General features: G+C 39.0%; 2 protein-coding genes across 2 annotated transcripts; one reads left to right on the top strand and one right to left on the bottom strand.

Annotated features, from left to right (window-relative positions):
- Window positions 1–6,675: 6,675 nt before the first annotated feature.
- LOC121144095 (interferon alpha-12-like) lies at window positions 6,676–7,248 on the bottom strand. The gene has a single exon (XM_040757439.1). The coding sequence runs from the start codon at window positions 7,246–7,248 to the stop codon at window positions 6,676–6,678; it is 573 nt and encodes a 190-aa protein (XP_040613373.1).
- A 3,214-nt stretch (window positions 7,249–10,462) lies between these two features.
- LOC121144094 (interferon alpha-12-like) lies at window positions 10,463–11,182 on the top strand. Its single transcript, XM_040757438.1, has one exon. It carries the CDS (start codon window positions 10,477–10,479, stop codon window positions 11,047–11,049), a length of 573 nt encoding a protein of 190 aa, XP_040613372.1. The 5' UTR covers window positions 10,463–10,476; the 3' UTR covers window positions 11,050–11,182.
- The last annotated feature ends 8,521 nt before the right edge of the window (window positions 11,183–19,703 follow it).

Genomic DNA, 19,703 nt, shown 5'->3' with positions numbered 1-19,703 from the left:
ATAAATGACTCCTGAAGAAGTGTTCACACAGTCTAGACTAGCACATGGAGGCAAGAACTACTTACCTAAGTCTTCCCTTGCTCACCCACCCTCACACCTGTCTGCACTGGAACATTCCATTCCAGGCTATATGTGAGAGTGGGGGACCAGCTTCCTGGGCATTATATTTCATTCATCGATGAAAGCAAATTGCCATCTTTCAAAGCCTTGAATCAAAATGAATCACCAACCTACAGTCTTGTGTCAGTGCCCAAAGGAGAGAGGTTGAGAGTCCTTAACAGACATGAAGTATGTGTAGTGAGACTACTCACTCAGAATTAAAATAGAGGGCTGTGTAAGGGGAGGACAGCAGGGAGTTGAAGGGAGGTGGCATTTCCAGTTGACCCTTGTGCAGCCCCACCTCTAGGTCACACGCAGGTGGGCACTCACATGTGTGTCTCATCAGTGTGGGAACTATGCTTTTTAACTGCTAGGGGTTTGTGGACTGTCTTACAGAGAGCCAAGGACAGCGCAAAGTCATGACTCTGCATCTTGATGCTGGACTTTTCTCCTCAATTTAGTGAATTTTTGTTCATGGTCTGGATCATCTAAGAGTGAGTAGCATTCTGTGCTGTTTTGGTCACCATGAGCCGAAATGGTTTCTGTCACTCCAGGGCGGAGAGGACTTTTCCACAGTCCTATGGAGCTTGCAATCTGTGATCACCTTGTAAAAGGTTGAGTGCACATCACTGCATTAAGCATGCAGTGTCCTGTATGTGTTAATGACATTAGACCACATGGGACCTAATTTGCAAGTATTGGGTCTTCAAGTGCATTATGTACGAGACCAATCTGAGCCTTGTATTTTCTTCAATATTTATTTCTTTTTTTTTTTTTTTACTGCATGAAGTGCTCCAGAGAAGGATTCTCGGGTCATTTCAGAGCTGTGACTATGGAGGCAAGCTCAGCAATACTTGTGTCAACTGTGAGATTCCCTCAGTCACACCTTGCCCTGTGCCCTAGTCCTTGACATATTCCAGTTTTGTGAATTAGGCAATTTTTACTTACAAAATTACTGTTTTTGTATTCTATAATGTAAGTGTTTTTGGTTTGCTTTGAATTCTGTGAAATTGACTCAACAAAGCAGAAGTTGGTCCCCAGGCAGGACAGAAGATAGGTACTTGTGTGGTTTGAGTTCATTCATGTGGTAAGGCCCATTGGGGTTATGCTTATTTTGTTTTGAGGAGAATGTGTAGAGTAAATTGGATTTCTGAAATAACATTGATTAGGAGAAAATGGGTTATTCTGGACTTTGGAACAATCCTTGAAATGTCTTGAAAATGAAAACATATGGTTGGTCCTTCGAAGGTATTCTTCAACTAAACTTCAGTGTCTTAAGAAAACACAAGTGAATTTGGTGATGTACTCGTATCTCTAGTCCCTACTATGTATCTGTGACCATGTCCAAGCGGGCGTGGTCAGAGGTGCAGGTGCCTAAGATCTCTCATTATAGTACTTGATAGTATATGAGTTATTTTTCTCTTAAACTGGAAACGAATCTGTTAGAAATAATATAGTCAAAAATGTGAATCTGAAATATGTTTGTGAAAATAGTTTATTGTAGATACACTGAATCAAAGGGATTGAATTTGTAAAATTGGTAATTAGTACCATCCACACTCAGTGTCTCAGATAGCAAACCCAGTGAGGTTCACATCCATGCCAAATTTGCAGCATTGTTCTCTTTTTCCTTTTTTAAAATTTCAATTAAAGTTTCAAAATTCTAAAAAGTTACACATAAAAGATACAGAAGAAGAAAAATTACTGAATATCATAACATGCCTTTTGAAGCAATAAAATTATAGAAGTATGGTTGGCAACAGGGTGGTTCTATAATTAATGACATGGGTAGAGATATGAATACGAATTTTTATTGTACACATGGTAATGAGGACAGGAAATAGAGATTTTTTTTTAATTTCTTTTTTTTTATTAATATTTTTTTATTTTCCATTTTAAATTTAGATAAGAAACAAGGTTGCTTCACAAGTCAGTACGAGGTCCCTCTCCCTTTTTCTCCCCTCCTCCCGTGCCCTCCCCCCCATACCCCCCCCCGTTATCCCCTCATTCCCCCAGGGAGGGTGAGGCCCTCCATGGGGGTGTCCATAGTCTGTCAGGAAATAGAGATTTTTATTTGCAGGTATTATATATAGACTGAAAATCCATTTTATACCTGAGTAGAGTGGATACAGGCTTAAGTCTCCTTGCTTTATAAGTAACATTTACACGTAACATTTTTAAAATTTTAGAAACAATCTTATTTTACATATCAATTCCCACATTCCTTCCCACTCCCATCCTCCCATGCCCCCCACTGACACCTTCAACTCACCCTTCTACCCACTCCACAAGCATAGTGAGGCCTTCCACCGGGGATCATCAAAGTCTGTCACACCATTTGGGGGAGGGCCTAGGCCACCTTCCGTGTATCTGGACTGCAATAGTATCCATCCATAGGGAATGGGCTTCCAAAGCCCATTGGTGTACTCTTCTACCCTTCTAGTTTTCCTGCCTCTTTCCCCTTCCCCCCTCCCCATGCTCCCAATTTGCTCAGGGGTTCCTATCCCCTTCCCCTTCTTACAGGGACCATGTTTTCTCTCTTGTCGTCCTTCCTCCTTGTTTCCTAGTTTCTGTGATGGTGTGGATTGTAGGCTGGTAGTCCTTTGCTCGATGTCTAATATCCATATATGAGTGAGTACCATACTTGTCTTTCTGTGACTGGGTTACCTCACTCAGGATGGTTTCTTCCAGTTCCATCCATTTGCCTGTAAATTTCAAGATTCCATTGTTTTTTTTCCTCTGAGTAATACTACTTTGTGTAAATGTACCACATTTTCTCCATCCATTCTTTGGTCGAGGGGCATCTAGGTTGCTTGCAGGTTCTGGTTATTACAAACAACACTATTAGGAACATAGTTGAACATATGTCCTTGTTGTATGAATGTGCATTCTTTGGGTATATGCCCAAGAGTGAAACTGCTGGATCTTGAGGTAGAGTGATTCCCATTTTCCTGGTAAATTGCCATACTGATTTCCAAAGTTGCTGCACAAGTTTGCACTCCCATCAGGAATGGAGGAGTGTTCCCCTTTCTGTACATCTTCTCTAGCATAGACTGTCATTGGTGTTTTTGATTTTAGCCATTCTGACCTGTGTAAGATGGTATCTCAGAGTTGTGTTGATTTACATTTCCCTGATAGCTAAGGATTTTGAGCACTTTCTTAAGTGTATTTTAGCCATTTTAGATTCCTCTATTGAGAATTGTCTATTTAGTACTGTACCCCAATTTTTAATTAGATTTTCTTGGTATTTTGGTGGCTAGCTTCTTGAGTTCTTTGTATATTTTGGAAATCAGCCCTCTGTCAGATGTGGGGTAGATGAAGATATTTTCCCATTCTGTGAAATGCCATTTTGTCTTGTTGTATGTGTCTTTTGCCTTGTAGAAGCTTCTCAGTTTCAGGGGGTCCCATTTACTAATTGTCAATCTCAGTGACTAGCTACTGGTGTTACTTTCAGGAAGCAGTTTCCTGTACCAATTCATTCAAGGGAATCTCCCACTTTCTCTTGTAAGAGGTTCAGTGTAGCTGGATTTATGTTGAGGTCTTTGATCCATTTGAACTTAAGTTATGTGCATGGTGATAGACAATCTCTCTGCAGTCTTCTAAATGCCAGCATCCAGTTATACCAACACCATTTGTTGAAGATGCTGTCTTTTTTCCATTGTATACTTTTAGTTTCTTTATCAAAGATTAGGTGTTCGTACATGTATGATTTAATATCAGGATGTTCAATTCGATTCCATTGGTCTACTTGTCTATTTTTGTGCTAATACCAAGCTGTTTTCAGGACTATATCTCTCTAAAAGAGCTTGAAGTCAGGGATGGTGATGCCTCTGGACGTTGCTTTGTGGAACAGGATTGTTTTGGCTATCTTGGGTCTTTAGTTTTTCCATATAAAGTTTAGAAGTGTTCTTTCAAGGTCTATGAAGAAATGTGCTGGGATTTTCATGGTGATTGCATTGAGTATGTAATGACATTTGGCAAGATTGCCATTTTTACTACATTGATGTTACCAATCCAAGAACATGGGAGTTCCTTCCATTTTCTGGTGTCTTCTTTAATTTCTTTCTTTAAAGATTCAAAGCTCTTGAGATACAGGTCTTTCACTTGCCTGGTTAGGATTACCCCAAGGTATTTTATGTTGTTTGTGGTAACTGTAAAGGGTGATGTTTCTCTGATTTCTTTCTCAGCCCTTTTATCATCTGTATATAGTAGGGATAATGATTTTTTTGAGTTGATCTTGTATCCTGCCACTTTGCTGAAGGTATTTATCAGATGTAGGAGTTCCCTGGTAGAATTTTGGGGTCACTTATGTAAACTATCATATCTGCAAACAGTGAAAGTTTGCCCTCTTCCTTTCCAATTCGTATCCCCTTGATCTCCTTTTGTTGTCTTATTACTCTAGCCTAGAGCTTCAAGTACAATATTGAAGAGGTATGGAGAGAGGGGACAGCCTTGTCTTGTTCCTGATTTTAGAAGAATCGCCTTGAATTTCTCTCCATTTATTTGATGTTGGCTGTTGGTTTGCTGTATATAGCTTTTATTATGTTTACGTATGTTCCTGTTATCCCTGATCTCTCCAAGACCTTTATCATGAAGGAGTGTTGGATTTTGTTAAAGGCTTTTTCAGCATCTAGTGAGATGATCATGTGATTTTTGTTTCTCAGCTTGTTTACATGGAGGATTACATTGATGGATTTTTGTATGTTGAACCATCCCTGCATCCCTAGGATGAAACTTACTTGATCATGGTGAATGATTTTTCTGATGTGTTCTTGGATCTGATTTGCCAGTATTTTATTGAGTATTTTTGCACCACTGTTCATGAGGTATATTGTTCTGAATTTCTGTTTCTTAGCTGTGTCTTTATGTGGCTTGGGTTTCAAGGTTATTGAAGCCTTGTAAAAAGAGTTTGGCAAAGACCCTTCTGCTTCTGTTGAGTGGAATATGTTGAGGAGAATTGGTATAAGCTGATCTTTGAACTTCTGATAGAATTCTGCTCTGATCCCATCTGGACCTGGGCCTTTTTTGGTTGGGAGACTATTGATGACTACTTCTATTTCATAAGGAACTATAGGTCTATTTAAATTGTTTATCTGTTCTTGATTTAATTTTGGCAGGTGATATCTATCCAGAAAATTGTCTATTCCCTTGAAATTTTTGAATTTTGTGGAGTACAGGTTTTCAAAACATAACCTAATGATTCTCTGGATTTCTTCAGTGTCCATTGTTATGTTCCCCTTTTCATTTCTGATTTTGCTAATTTGTATGTTCTCTCTCTGCCTTTTAGTTAGTTTGAATAAAGTTTTGTCTATCTTAATGATTCTCTTGAAGAACAAACTCTTTGTTTTATTGATTCTTAATATTGTTTTCTTTCTTTCTACTTTATTGATTTCAGCCTTCAATGTGATTATTTCCTGGCATCTATTCCTCTTGTGTGAGTTTGCTCCTTTTTGTTATAGAGCATTCAGTTGTGCTGTTAATTCTCCAGTGTGATTATTCTCCAGTTTCTTCATGTGGGCACTTAGTGCTATGATTTTCCTCTTAGCACTACTTTCAAAGTATCCTATAAGTTTGGGTATGTTGTGTCTTCATTCTCATTGAATTCTAGGAAGTTTTACATTTCTTTTTTTAAATTTTCCTTGACCCAGGAATGGTGTGATTATACATTGTTCAATTTTCATGAATTTGTAGGCTTCCTGGAGTTTGTGTTGTTGTTGAATTCTAACTTTGAACCATGGTGATCCCATAGAATAAAGGGGTTTATTCCAATGTTTTTGTATCTGTTGAAGTTTGCTATGTTGCCAAGTAGGTGGTCAATTTTAGAGAAGGTTCCATGTAGAGCTGAGAAGAAGGTATATTCTTTTCTATTTGGATGGAATGTTCTATAGATGTCTGTTAAACCCAATTGGGTCATAACTTACTTGTTTCTTTGTTAAGTTTCGATCTGGTGGTACTGTCTACTGGTGAGAGTGGGGTGTTCAAGTCTCCCACTATAACTGTGTGAGGTTTTATGTGTGATTTGAGTTGTAGTAATGTTTCTTTTACAAATATGAGTGCCCTTGTATTTGGGACATAGATGTTTAGAATTTAGACTTCATCTTGATTGGTTTTTCCTGAGATGAATATGAAATGATCTTCTTCATCTCTTTTCATTAATATTAGTTTGAAGTCTAATTTGCTAGATATTAGGATTGTTACACAAACTTGTTTCTTGGGTACACTTGATTGGAAAATCTTTTCACAACAATAAAAATTTTTGAAGGATGAAAAAGTCAAAGCAGATTCATTTTTGCAATCATTTATAAACAGTAAATAAAGTGCTTCCATATATACTTGCTACCTCAAAGAAAATAAAACTGCATCAAATTATGATGGAGTGTTAAGTCACACAATAAATAAATAAATACATAAATAAACAAACAACTTTGAATGGATGGAGAACAAATATCTTACAGATAGATACAGTATTGCTCATTGAGTTTGTGCTAAAATAATTAAGAATCTTGAGACTGCAGAATCTGAGCAGCAAGGTGCATTGTCCTAGTCCAGGAGGGCCCTCTCCACTTTGATCAGGACTTACTCCTCCTTCTCACTCAATCTTGCCAGCAAGTTGGCTGAGGAAGACAGGGCTCTCCAGACTTCTGCTCTGACCACCTCCCAGGCACAGGGGCTGTGGTTCTTCTCTCTCAGGTACACAGTGATCCTCTGGAAGTATTTCCTCACTGCCACCAGGGAGTCTTCCTGGCTCAGGGCAGGTTCCTGCTCCCCCACCTGCTGCATCAGACAGGCTTGCAGGTCACTGAGCTGCTGGTGGAGGCCAGTGCAGAATGTGTCTAGGAGGGCTGTCTCCCAAGCAGCAGATGAGTCCTTGGAGCTGAAGAGGATGAGGACCTGCTGGGTCAGCTCCTGCAGGACAGGGATGGCTTGAGCCTTCTGCATGTGCTGGGCATCCACCTTCTCCAGAGGGAATGCAAAGTCCTTTCTGTCCTTCAGGCAGGAGAGAGGAGAGAGTCTCCTCATTTCTTTCAGGAGTGTCAAGGCTCTCTTGTTCCTGAAGTTATGAGTCTGAGGCAGGTCACATCCCAGACAGCAGGTTGACCAGTAGCTCATCACCACGAGGGCCATCAGGAAAGCACAGGGTTTAGTCATTGTGGATGTTGCAGATGCTGCTGGTCCTCTGGGCTGTGTGGTCCTGATCTTTCCCCTCTATGTTCTCTGAAGACCATGCTGTGCCCATCTACCTTTAACAGGGGAAACTCTAGTTTCCATTTTCTAAATCCCCTCCCCTTTTCCACAATTCTGTTTTCACTTTGTATCCCATCCATTCTCTGCTTGTGTTTGGGCATTTATCTCACCCATTTTTGTTTTCATTACTGCTTCCTCTTTCACTGCTCTCCTAAAGAAATCTGCATCAGAGGTTTTCTTTCCCTAAATGAAATTGCCATTAACTAAGAACCACACATATAATTCAACTTTTGAAATTTATACATATACTGTAAAGACAAAATTATTCTAAAATTGCAATAAAAAGATATTGAAATTCAGTTTATAAATACATTTTCTACAGTTATTTATATAAAGTCCACAATTTTAAGTTATAATTTAAGATTTGATGCATATTAATTGTTTCTAAATTTAAAGGTCAATGTAATGGTATACTTTAAATTTTTCCAGTGTTTAAATGGTTCAAATTATGCTCTTCAAATTCCTCCATTAACTTAATATTAACATATATGTATGTTTAATTTAATAATCATTGTATATTAGCTACTTATTCAATGATTCATGTCATAATGAGGTCTCGATGCGTAAATCCTTGCTGTATGAGCTGGAGGAGCTGAGTTTGATTCCTGGAACTCATGGTTGAAGTAGAGCTGAGTCTTTGACCTTTGACCACCAGGTAACCGTTGTGGCAATCTTGAGGCTTCACACACACACACACACACACACACACACACATGCATGCACAAATATATATATACACTCCCACACCTATGCACACATACATACACTCCCACTCCAGCATATATATACACACACACAGCATCACACATAGAAATACACATTCATAGACATTCACATAAACACATGCACACATAACACTCACATTCCCGCATACGTAAGTATGCATTCCCATACACAAACGCACTCACATGCACATTTACACTTTCACACACATACACACACCAACACAAACACACATATATGCATACACATACACACTCATACACTGGTGCACAAACACATATACACTCACATAATGCTCTCTCTCTCTCTCTCTCTCACACACACACACACACACACACACAAACAATGCTCACAAACATAACCCCAATCATACACAAGACTAATAAGAAGTAAACATCTCAAACTAAAATTCCTGTGAGGGTTTTTTTCTTATTGAAGTGGGGAGATCCACTTCTAATCAGGATCTTTAAGAGGGAAAGGCACACATTTTATCTGGATCTTTGAGCGGGACCACTCACCTTTAACCCAGATCTTTTGAGGTATGCAGACCCACCTCTATGCTGAGGCACACCTTCTGCTGGAAGCCCATAGAAGACATGACAGAAGGAAGGAAGATTTAGATCTTTGCTGGCTTACTCTCACCTCAATAGCAAGTCCATTCCTTCATTGGCATTAGAGCCTACTTCTTTTGGACTCCAGCATGTTAGGAAGACCAGGTAAGAGATCCAGTCTCATAGGGTGAATAAGTCCATAAATATAAGGATTTAAAGTTGTGTAACAAATGAAATTTTTGGTTTTGAGATGTTATTACTCTTATTACTCTGGTATATTACTAGGAGTGTGCATATATGTTTATGAGCATTATGAATAGGTGTGTATGTAAGAGAGAGCTTGTGTGTGTATGTGTGTATGCATTAGTGTATTATGGGTGTTATATAGGTGTGTGTGCATATGTGTATGAATATAGGTGTGTGTTTGGCTCTCTGGGTTGTGAACATGTACGAAAGTGTAAATGTGTATGCAACTGCCTTTGTGTGTGGGAATGTGTGTTTATGTGTTTGTTTATGTGAATGTGTATTTCTGTGTATGTGTGTGTGTATGCTGGAGTGTGTATGTAGGTATGGGTGTGTGTATGTATATGTGTGTTTGTGTGTGTGTGTGTGTGTGTGAGTAATTGTGTGTGCAGCCTCAAGAGTGCCACAGCATGGATGTGGTGGGCAAAGGACAGACTACAGGCCTCAGCTCCTCCAGGTCGGACAGCAAGCCTTTACACATTGGCATCTCATGATGACATAAATCATTGAATAAGTAGCTAATATACAATGATTATTAAAATTAAACATACATACAAGTTAATATAAAAGTTAGTGAAGGTAGTAATTTCAGCCCATTAAACACTGGAAAAATATGAAGTGTACTATTGCATTGACATTTCTTATTTAAAAAACTATTTTTCATTTTACATAACAACCCCATTCCCCCTACCTTCCCTTCCACCGTCCCTCTGCCTCCTCCCTTCCCACTCCCATCCACTCCTCAGAGGGGTAAAGCTTTCCTTAGGGAGTCCACAAAGTCTAGCATACCAAGTTGAGACAGAACCAAGCCCCTCATTCTGTTCAAGGTTAAGGAAGGTTTCCCACTATAGGGGATAGGCTCCAACAGCCAGTTCATGCCCTTGGGTTAGGTCCTGGTGCCACTCCAGCACCCCCAACAGATCAAGTCACATAGCTGTCACCCAGATTCAGAGGGTCCAGTTAGGTCCCATACAGGTTCTTCAGGAATCAGTCCATAGGGTATGAGCTTCCACTAGCTTGGGTCAGCTGCCTCTATGATTTTCCCCATCATGGTCTTGAGCCCCCTTGTTCATAATATCTCTCCTCCCTCTCTTCAAATGAACTCCAGGATCTCAGCCCAAGTGCTTGGCCCATTACATTGACATTTTTAATTTTGAAACAATCAATATGCATCACACCTTAGATTATGTTTTAAAATTATGCATTTGATATAACAGAAATTAAATAATAAACTAAATTTCAATATCTTTAAAATTTTTAGAACAAATTTTTCTTTACATTATGTTCAAAAGTTGAATTACATGTGTGGTTTCTAGTTAATGACAATTTCATTTAGGGAAAGAAAACCTCTGATGCAGATTTCTTTAGGAGAGCAGTGAAAGAGAAAGCAGTAATGAAAACAAAAATGGGTGAGAAAAATGCCCAGACACAAGCAGAGAATGGATGGAAAAAAGTGAAAACAGAATTGGGGAGAAGGGGAGGGCATTCAGAAAATGGAAACTATAGAGTTTCCCCTATTAAAGGTAGATGGGCACAGCATGGTCTTCAGAGAATCTAGAGGGGGCAGATCAGGACCACATAGCCCAGAGGACCAGCAGCATCTGCAGCATCCACAATGACTAAACCCTGTGCTTTCCTGATGGCCCTCGTGGTGATGAGCTACTGGTCAACCTGCTGTCTGGGATGTGACCTGCCTCAGACTCATAACTTCAGGAACAAGAGAGCCTTGACACTCCTGAAAGAAATGAGGAGACTCTCCCCTCTCTCCTGCCTGAAGGACAGAAAGGACTTTGCATTCCCTCTGGAGAAGGTGGATGCCCAGCACATGCAGAAGGTTCAAGCCATCCCTGTCCTGCAGGAGCTGACCCAGCAGGTCCTGATCCTCTTCAGCTCCAAGGACTCATCTGCTGCTTGGGAGACAGCCCTCCTAGACACATTCTGCACTGGCCTCCACCAGCAGCTCAGTGACCTGCAAGCCTGTCTGATGCAGCAGGTGGGGGAGCAGGAACCTGCCCTGAGCCAGGAAGACTCCCTGGTGGCAGTGAGGAAATACTTCCAGAGGATCACTGTGTACCTGAGAGAGAAGAACCACAGCCCCTGTGCCTGGGAGGTGGTCAGAGCAGAAATCTGGAGAGCCCTGTCTTCCTCAGCCAACTTGATGGCAAGATTGAGTGAGGAGGAGGAGTAAGTCCTGAGCAAAGTGGAGAGGACTCTCCTGGACTAGGACATTGCACCTTGCTGCTCAGATTCTGCAGTCTCAAGATTCTTAATTATTTTGTCACAAACCCAATAAGGAATACTGTGTCTATATGTAAGACATTTCTTTTCCATCCATTCAAAGTTGTTTGTTTGTTTATGTATTTATTTATTGTTGCGATTTAACAATCCATCATAATTTGATATTTTATATTTTCTTTGAGGTAGCAAGTATATATGAAAAGACTTTATTTTCTGTGTTCTATAAATGATTGCAAAATGAATCTGCTTTGCCTTTTTTATTCTTTACAGGTTTTCAAAATTTTTAATATCTGTATATAAAGGCATTTGCTCCTGCATCAATCCAGTAATTTCTATGCATATAGAGTTTTATTTATTTTACTATTTATATAATTTAAGTCTTTTAAGCTATATCTAACAGTTATATATTGTCTTTTCTGTAGCAAGCCATAATTTGCAATTTTATTATTTTATATTCAATAAATTTTGCTATATAAAACACTTCTGATTTATTAATTGTATATTTTTTCCATTTTTCCAATGTTTTTTCAGTTTATACCCTACACCATAAGCATCACACAAATGCCCCAAAATCATACAGGTTACATGTGTGCACTGCTTATGTTTAGACAAACCCTAACTATGTTTCTTACTTCTCTCCAGTATATAGTCTTCTGGATGTGCAGCCAGCATGCTGAGCAGTGGAAAGCCAGAGACTCTTGCTCCTGTCACATTGTGACTTAGTCCTCTTTGACCTAATATTCTAATAGTCCTCAGTTAATCCTTCCTCAGGCCTGGTTGACCTCTGCTACCTCTCATCTACTCCCAACTACTAAGAGTTTAATAGCTCTGGGTTCTAAATATAAGTGAGATCATGTACAGTGATTTAAAAAGATCACAGAAAAATGGTTAGCCTGCCTAAATAACACAAACGTACCAGGGAGAAATTAGGAAATCAACCTCATGCATAGTGGCTTCATGAAACATCTCTTGGAAATAATCCCACCTGGGAAGTGAAACATTCTAAAATTAATCCTTTGAGACACTACTGTGCCCTCTCAATTTCACTGCATTTTCTCCTCCTCATCCTCCTACTCTTCCTCCTCCTCCATTTCATCCTTCTTTTCTTGGAGCTTCTAGTTATGCGTGGATACACCGCCATCTGCTGGAGCTTAGGTAGTGCCATTTAGGGGCCCCAACCCTGAAGACTAGTTAATCTCTTTCTTAGCAGCTGCCAGTTCTCATAGTTCCTCAGCGAGAGGTGTATTTGCCTCCTTTTCCCAATTGGGATTTTGTGTGGCTTGGTCTTGTTCATTCAGTCACAGTCTCTCTCAGTTCATTTATGCAGCTGCCCTGTTGGGTCCAAGACCCCTGCTCATTGATCAGTTGTGCATCTCTGTGTTTATTTGCACTGACTGCAAGAGACCTCTGTGGTAAGGCATAGTAACCCTGTCTTAAACATACAGCTGTAATTTGAAATCAGATGTGGTGCACTAGCAATACAATGTTGTTTTTTTCCTTTGGTATCTTCATGAATCCATATGTATTATAAAAGTGATAGTTCTGGGAGAAACATTATTGAAAGTTTGATTTGGATTGCATTGAACCTGAACATCCTTTGGAAATACAGTCACTGTCATAACATTATTGTATTTAATCAGCACAGATCTTCTCCACTGAATCATGGTAGCTACTGCTGCTGTCTCACTTGGGTGACTCACCAGTTCCCTTCTTAGCTTTCATTTCCAGAGACATCCCAGTTTTTGGTTCATTGCCACAAAGCAACATCGGAGCTTTCTTTCTAAGAAAGTAGGAAAGAGAAATTAAACAGATGAGGATCCTTCAACCATCAAACCAACACTTCAAGGAAAGATAGAAATAGTAAATGGAACAGTGTAGACCGTTGAAACACTGAAGGTCTTTTCTGTCTGTCAGAATAGGCTGAATATTCCTACAATTAGACACATTGGAACTGAAGATCAATCACTGAATTCAATATTCAATAAGCAATACTTTAGATAGTGATCAGTAACCTAGACTGAAATTGAAAGTGGGAGTATTTATAAACATATATAGTATGCATTATGTACTGTATACAAGTAATACATACCATATATAACGAACATATGTGTGCATACAGCTTTCTTTCTGATATATTTCCAGTACCTCCCTGCTTTCTTACCTATCCAAGAGCATAGGAGATCTTTCCATTTTCTGGTATCATCTTTAATTTCTTTCTTTAAAGACTTAAAGTTCTTGCTAAACAGGTCTTTCACTTCTTTGGTTAGCATTACCCCAAGATATTTTATGTTGTTTGTGGCTATTATAAAGAATGATGTTTCTCTAATTTCTTTCTCAGCCCATTTCTTGTCTGTATGTAGTAGGGCTACTGATTTTTTGAGTTAATCTTGTATCCTGCCATTTTGCTGAAAGTGTTTATCAGCTGTAGGAGTTCCCTGGTAGAATTTTTTGGGTCACTTGTATAAACTATCATGTCATCTGCAAATAGCGAATGTTTGACTTCTTCCTTTCCAGTTTGTATCCCTTTGATCTCCTTTTGTTGTCTTATTGCTCTAAATAGTTCCCTTACAATATTGAGAGATATGGAAAGAGTGGACAACATTGTCTTGTTCCTGATTTTGGAGGAATTGTACTGAGTTTCTCTCCATTTAGTTTGATGTTGGCTGTCAGTTTGCTGTATATTGCTTTTATTATGTTTAGTTATGTTCCTCTTATTCCTGATCTCTCCAAGACCTTTATCATGGAGTGGTGTTGGATTTTATCAAAGGGTTTTTCAGCATCTAGTGAGGAAAGTATGTGATTTTTCTTTTGCAGTTTGTTTATATGGTGGATTACATTGATGGATTTTCGTATGTTCAATTATCCTTGCATCCCTGGGATGAATTCTACTTGAGCATGGTGGTTGATTTTTCTCATGTGTTCTTGTATTTGATTTGCCAATATTTTAAAATTCAATGTTCATGAGGCAGATTGATCTGTAGTTCTCTTTCTTAGTTGTAGCTTTCTGTGGCTTCGATACCAAGGTAATTGTAGACTCCTAGGAAGCATGTGACAATGATCCTTCTGCTTCTATTGTGTGGAACATTTTGAGGAGTATTAGTATTAGCTCTTGTTTGAATTTCTAGAAGAATTCTGCACTGAAACTATCTGGGCCTGAGCTTTATTTGCTTGAGAGACTTTTGATGACTGCTTCTATTTCATTATGGGTTATAGGTCTGTTTAGATTGCTTATCTGTTCTTGATTTAATTTTGATAATTGATATCTATCCAGGAAATTGTCCATTTCCTTTAGATTTTTGAATTTTTGTAGAGTAAAGGTTTTCCCAATATGACCTGATTATTCTCTGTATTTCTTCAGTGTCCGTTGTTATGTCCCCCTTTTCATTTCTGATTTTGTTAATTTGCATGATCATACTTTGCCATTTGGTAAGTTTTGATAAAGGTTTGCCTATCTTGTTGATTTTCTCAAAGAACCAACTCTCTGTTACATTGATTCTTTGTATTAATTTCCTAATTTCTACTTTATTGATCTCAGCCCCCAATTTGATTATTTCCTGGCACCTAGTCTGCCAGGGTGAGTTTGCTTCCTTTTGTTCTAGAGCTTTTAATTGTGCTGATAATTCTCCAGAGTGACTATTCTCCAGTTTCTTCATGTGGGCACTTAGTGCTATGAACTTTCCTCTTAGCACTGCTTTCAAAGTGTCCCATAAGTTTGTGTATGTTGTGTCTTCATTCTCATTGAATTCTAGGAAGTCTTTAATTTCTTTTTTTATTTCTTCTTTGACCCAGGAGTGATGCAATTGTGCATTATTCAATTTCCATGAGTTTGAAGGGTCTCTGCTATTTGTGTTATTGTTGAATTCTAACTTTAATGCATGGTGGTCTGATAAGATACATGGAATTATTCCAATTTTTTGTACCTGTTGAGGTTTGCTATGTTGCCAAGTATGTGTCGATTTTTGAGAAGGTTCCATGTGGAGCTGAGAAGAAGGTATATTCTTTTGTGTTTGGAAGGAGTGTTCTATAGATGTCTGTTAAACCCAATTGGGTCATTCTATTAAGTCCTTCGTATCCTTGTTAAGTTTCTGTCTTGTGGCCCTATCTAGTGGTGAGAGTGGGTGTTGAAGCCTCCCACTATACATGTGTGAGGTTTTATATGTGCTTTGAGTTTTAGTAATGTTTCTTTTACGAACATGGATGGCTTTGTATTTGGAGCATAGATGTTCAGAATTGAGACTTCATCTTGGTGAATTTCTCCTGTGATGAGTATGAAGTGACCTCTTTCATCTCTTTTGATTGATTTTTGTTTAAAGTCTAACTTGTTAGATATTAGGATTACTATCCCTACTTGTTTCTTGGGTCCATTTGATTGGAAAATCTTTTCCCAACCCTTAACTCTTAGGTAATATCTGTCTTCGAAGCTGAGGTGTGTTTCTTGTATGTAGCAGAAGGATGAACTCTGTCTTCGAATCCATTATATCAGCCTGTGTCTTTTTTTCCTTTTTTTTTTTTGGTTTTTATGAGACAGGGTTTCTCTGTATTGTTTTCGAGGCTGTCTGTCCAGCCCAGCCTCGAACTCACAGAGATCCGCCTGCCTCTGCCTCCCGAGTGCTGGGATTAAAGGCATGCGCCACCACCGCCCGGCTTAGCCTGTGTCTTTTTATGGACGAATTAAGACCATTAATATTCAGAGAAATTAATGACCATTGATTGCTCATTCTTGTTTGTTTTGAAATGGTGATTGGTGGTGGAATTGTATGTGAATTTCCACCCCATTTTCTATTGCCTGTTGGTAAAGTGGGATTATCTTTTGCCTATGTTTTCTGGTTGTAGTTAACTTCCTTGGGTTGGAGTTTTCCTTCCAGAACTTTCTGTAGGGCTGGGTCAGTGGATATGTATTGTTTAATCTGGTTTTGTCATGGGATATCTTGTTTTCTCCATCTATAAAGATTGAAATTTTTGCTGGGAATAGCAGTCTGGGCTGGCATCCATGGTCTGTTAGTGTTGGTAGACTATCCAGGACCTTCTGGCTTTTAGAGCTTCCATGGAGAAGTCAGGTGTAATATACATTACTTGGCCTTTTTCCTCAGCTGCTCTTAATATTCTTTCTTTATTCTGTATGTTTGGGGGCTTGATTATTATGTGTTCAGGTGACTTTTGTGGTCCACTCTATTTGATGTTCTGTAAGCTTCTTGTACCTTCATTTGCATGTCTTTCTTTAGGTTGGGAAAGTTTTCTTCTATGATTTTGTTGAATATGCTTTCTGCACCTTTGAGTTGGGTTTCTTCACCTTCTTCCATACCTATTATTCTTAGGTTTAGTTTTTCATGGTGTCCCATATTTCCTGTATTCTGTTGGTTATGCTTGCATCTGTAGTACCTGACCATTTGCCCAGATTTTCTATTTCCAGCTTTCCTTCGGACTGTGTGTTTTTTTTATTGTCTCTATTTCAGCTTTCAACACTTGTACTGTTTGTATTGTTTCTTGATAATTTTGCTTTGTCTTTTCCTCCATTTCTTGCATTTTTTGGTTTGTTTTTTCTTCCATTTCTTTAAGGGATTTTTTTCATTTCCTCTTTGAGGACCTCTATCATTTTCATGAAGTTGTTTTTAATGTCATTCTTATTTGTATTGGAATGTTCAAGTCTTGCTGGTGTAGAGTCTCTAGATTCTGATGGTGTCATATTGGTTTTTCTGTTGCTGAGTGTTTTTATATTGTCTCCTTCCCGTCCCTTCTTCCAGTGGCTGCAGAAAGAGCCTCTTCTTCTCCTGGTGGGTACAGGACCAGAGTTCCCTTCTGGTGGGTGCAAACAAGTCCAATAATCTGGTAGCTCTCCTCTTCCTAGTCCTGTGGGCAGAGAAATAGACTAGGATGCTGGGCTGCACTTGCTACCAACAGGATGGGAGCCACAGTGGCAGTTCCCAGGCACAGGAACATGGCCCAGAAAGAGGACCCAGTTTGCCTAGTCCTGTGGGTGGATAGGGAAACTAGGATGCTGGGGTGTGTTGGCTCCCACCGGGATGGGAACTCCAGTGGCAACTCTCAGACACAGGAATGTGGCCTGGAAACAAACCCCAGTTTTCTTCTCTCTGTTCTTTTGCTTTTAAAATCCCTTTTAAGCTTTTTTTTTTTTTTTTTTTTTTTGTTGTTGTTGTTGTTTTTACGAGACAGGGTTTCTCTGTATTGTTTTGGAGACTGTCAGTCCAGCCTGGCCTCGAACTCACAGAGATCCGCCTGCCTCTGCCTCCCGAGTGCTGGGATTACCTTGTTAAGCTTTTGTTAAGTGAAAATTTGTGTCCCAAGTCCAGGTGCCATATGTACCGTGCATTCTTCCCACCAGCCACCTGAGTCCCGCTGCTGTCTCAGCCCCCAAATAACACAGGAGCGGCTATATTAATTATGAAGCTGTTGGCTGTTTGCTATGGCTTCTCATTGGCTACCTCTGACTTAATTATTAACCCATAATTACTAATCTATATATTTTACATAATAATAATATTTATTATTAAATCAATCTCTTTGTCTTACCGAGAACACAGCCTCATGTGTCCTCTCTTCCCAAGATCACATGGCAACTCTCTACTCTTGACTACCTTTCCCATAATCCTCCTTGACTCCTAGTCCCACCTATCTTTCATCCCTATTGGCCAACAGTGCTTTATTCATCAACTAATAAGAGAGACATATTTACAGAATGACATTTCCCATCACTCCAACATTACAGAGGAACTTTGGGTGACTGACTAGGCAGCAAGATGTCTCTGTCAATTCTTGAGTTTACATATTATCCTTCTGTGGTCTTTGAAGACTGTGGTTATAGTTTTCCTTATTATGATAATAGATATGTGACATATAAAACTTTAGACTCACAAAAAGAATAGATGATATAATATTTTCTTTAAATCTTGCTAAATGTTAATGGACTAAATATTATAATTATATTTCTTACTTGATAACTGTTTTGTTATATATAATTTTACTATGTTAAAATTAAAACCCTTCTTTTCATTTAGACAGAAAAGAGAAGATGATAGGGGAAGTCCCTATGTGTATATGTTTCTCTTATTGGTTCATGAATAAAACACTGTGGCCAATGAGGCAGGAGGATAGGTGGAGCTACCAGATGAGGAGAATTCTGGGATATGTAGGCAGAGAGGAGTCACCATGTAGTGGAGGAAGGAGTAACAGGTCTGGACCCTTCTCTAGTAAGGCCATGTGGAAATTCTTAAATTAATAGAGATGGGTTAATAATTAAGGCAGAGCTAGCCAATAAGAAGCCCTAGTAATTGGCCAACAGATTTATAGTTAATATAAGTCTTTGTGTGTTTATTAGGGACTCAAGGGTGACGGGACCCTAATGGGCCAAAAACCTCACTTTATAAGTTCTCACCAATTCTCAAACTGCTGTCTGTCATTGGTGTGACTGGAGAATGAAAAGCCTCTCTGAGACTTTGCTTCTGTCTTATGTACTTCTCTAATATTGGGATAATTCTCTTTTAGAGTGATTCACTCTTGTGTAGATCTGGGTGGTCTTGGTCTCTCAGAGATCCATCTATCTCTTAATCATGAGTCCTAGGATTAAAGGTATGAGCTACCACCTCCTAGCTTCTGGCTGCTGGGATTAAAGGTGTGTGCCTGGCTTCTATGGCCTGAGGCTGACTTTGCTTTCTGAATTCTCAGGCAAGCTTTAATAAACCGCAAACAATATCTCACCACACTCTCCTAATTTAACATCAGGGGATCTTTAAAATCCAGGACAACTTTAATTATGAGTTTTAGAAGAGATTTCCTACTAGGTAACAGGATATTCAGAAATCCCTGAGAAATAATCACAGACAGTCCTTGAAGCTGAAAACAATTGTGTTTTCTCATGCAAGCATGAAATTATATTTCTAGCTGATACTGTAAATGAAACAAAAATTGTGAACATTGTTAAAGCATCACAGTTTCATGGAGGGAGAACCTTTTGGAAGGCCTTTTTATTAAATGGTGCTCACAATTTGATGTCACAGATTCTCAGGCTATGTTAAAAATGATTTTAAGTGAAAACTTCAAAATAATCTAATTTTTGCTCATATTTTTGGTCTCGTAGGGAATTTGAGAAGCATGCAATAATGTTTGCATTCTTAGGTCACCATATGATCCAGAAGGAATATTAAAAAAGAAACTTTCTTGATGTCAATTTACTCCTATTTGCCTTTCTTATTTATCCCACGCCCGTATATATTGCTATTCTCAAAATTTTTGTTATGTTGCAGAAAAATACAAACTTTAAAAATGAAGTTTTAGTGATCACAAATGTAAAGGAATCCAGGTTGTTTGGGTGTAAAGAGAAGCCTTTTCCTTGAGAGAAGCCTTCCTGCCAGCCTGATTCCAGAGCCGCATCAGTCCCAAATAACACACAGGAGGCTATATTAATTATGAAGCTGTTGGCCTTGCTTGTTTCTTACTGGCTACCTCCGACTTAAGTATTTACCCCATAATTGTTATTCTAAGTATTTCTCTTACTGGAGCAAAGTTTCCAGGCTTCTGACCCCTATGGTGGTTGCATCTTGACTCCCTGTGTCCTCCTGGACTCCTAGTCCCACCTATCTTGGTTCCCTA

This window comes from Mesocricetus auratus, unplaced genomic scaffold (assembly GCF_017639785.1).
Source record: "Mesocricetus auratus isolate SY011 unplaced genomic scaffold, BCM_Maur_2.0 Super-Scaffold_100014, whole genome shotgun sequence".
In the NCBI taxonomy this organism is placed as follows: Eukaryota; Metazoa; Chordata; class Mammalia; order Rodentia; family Cricetidae; genus Mesocricetus; species Mesocricetus auratus.
Note: the sequence above shows the minus strand (reverse complement) of the source record. Positions and strands in the feature narration are given on the sequence as shown.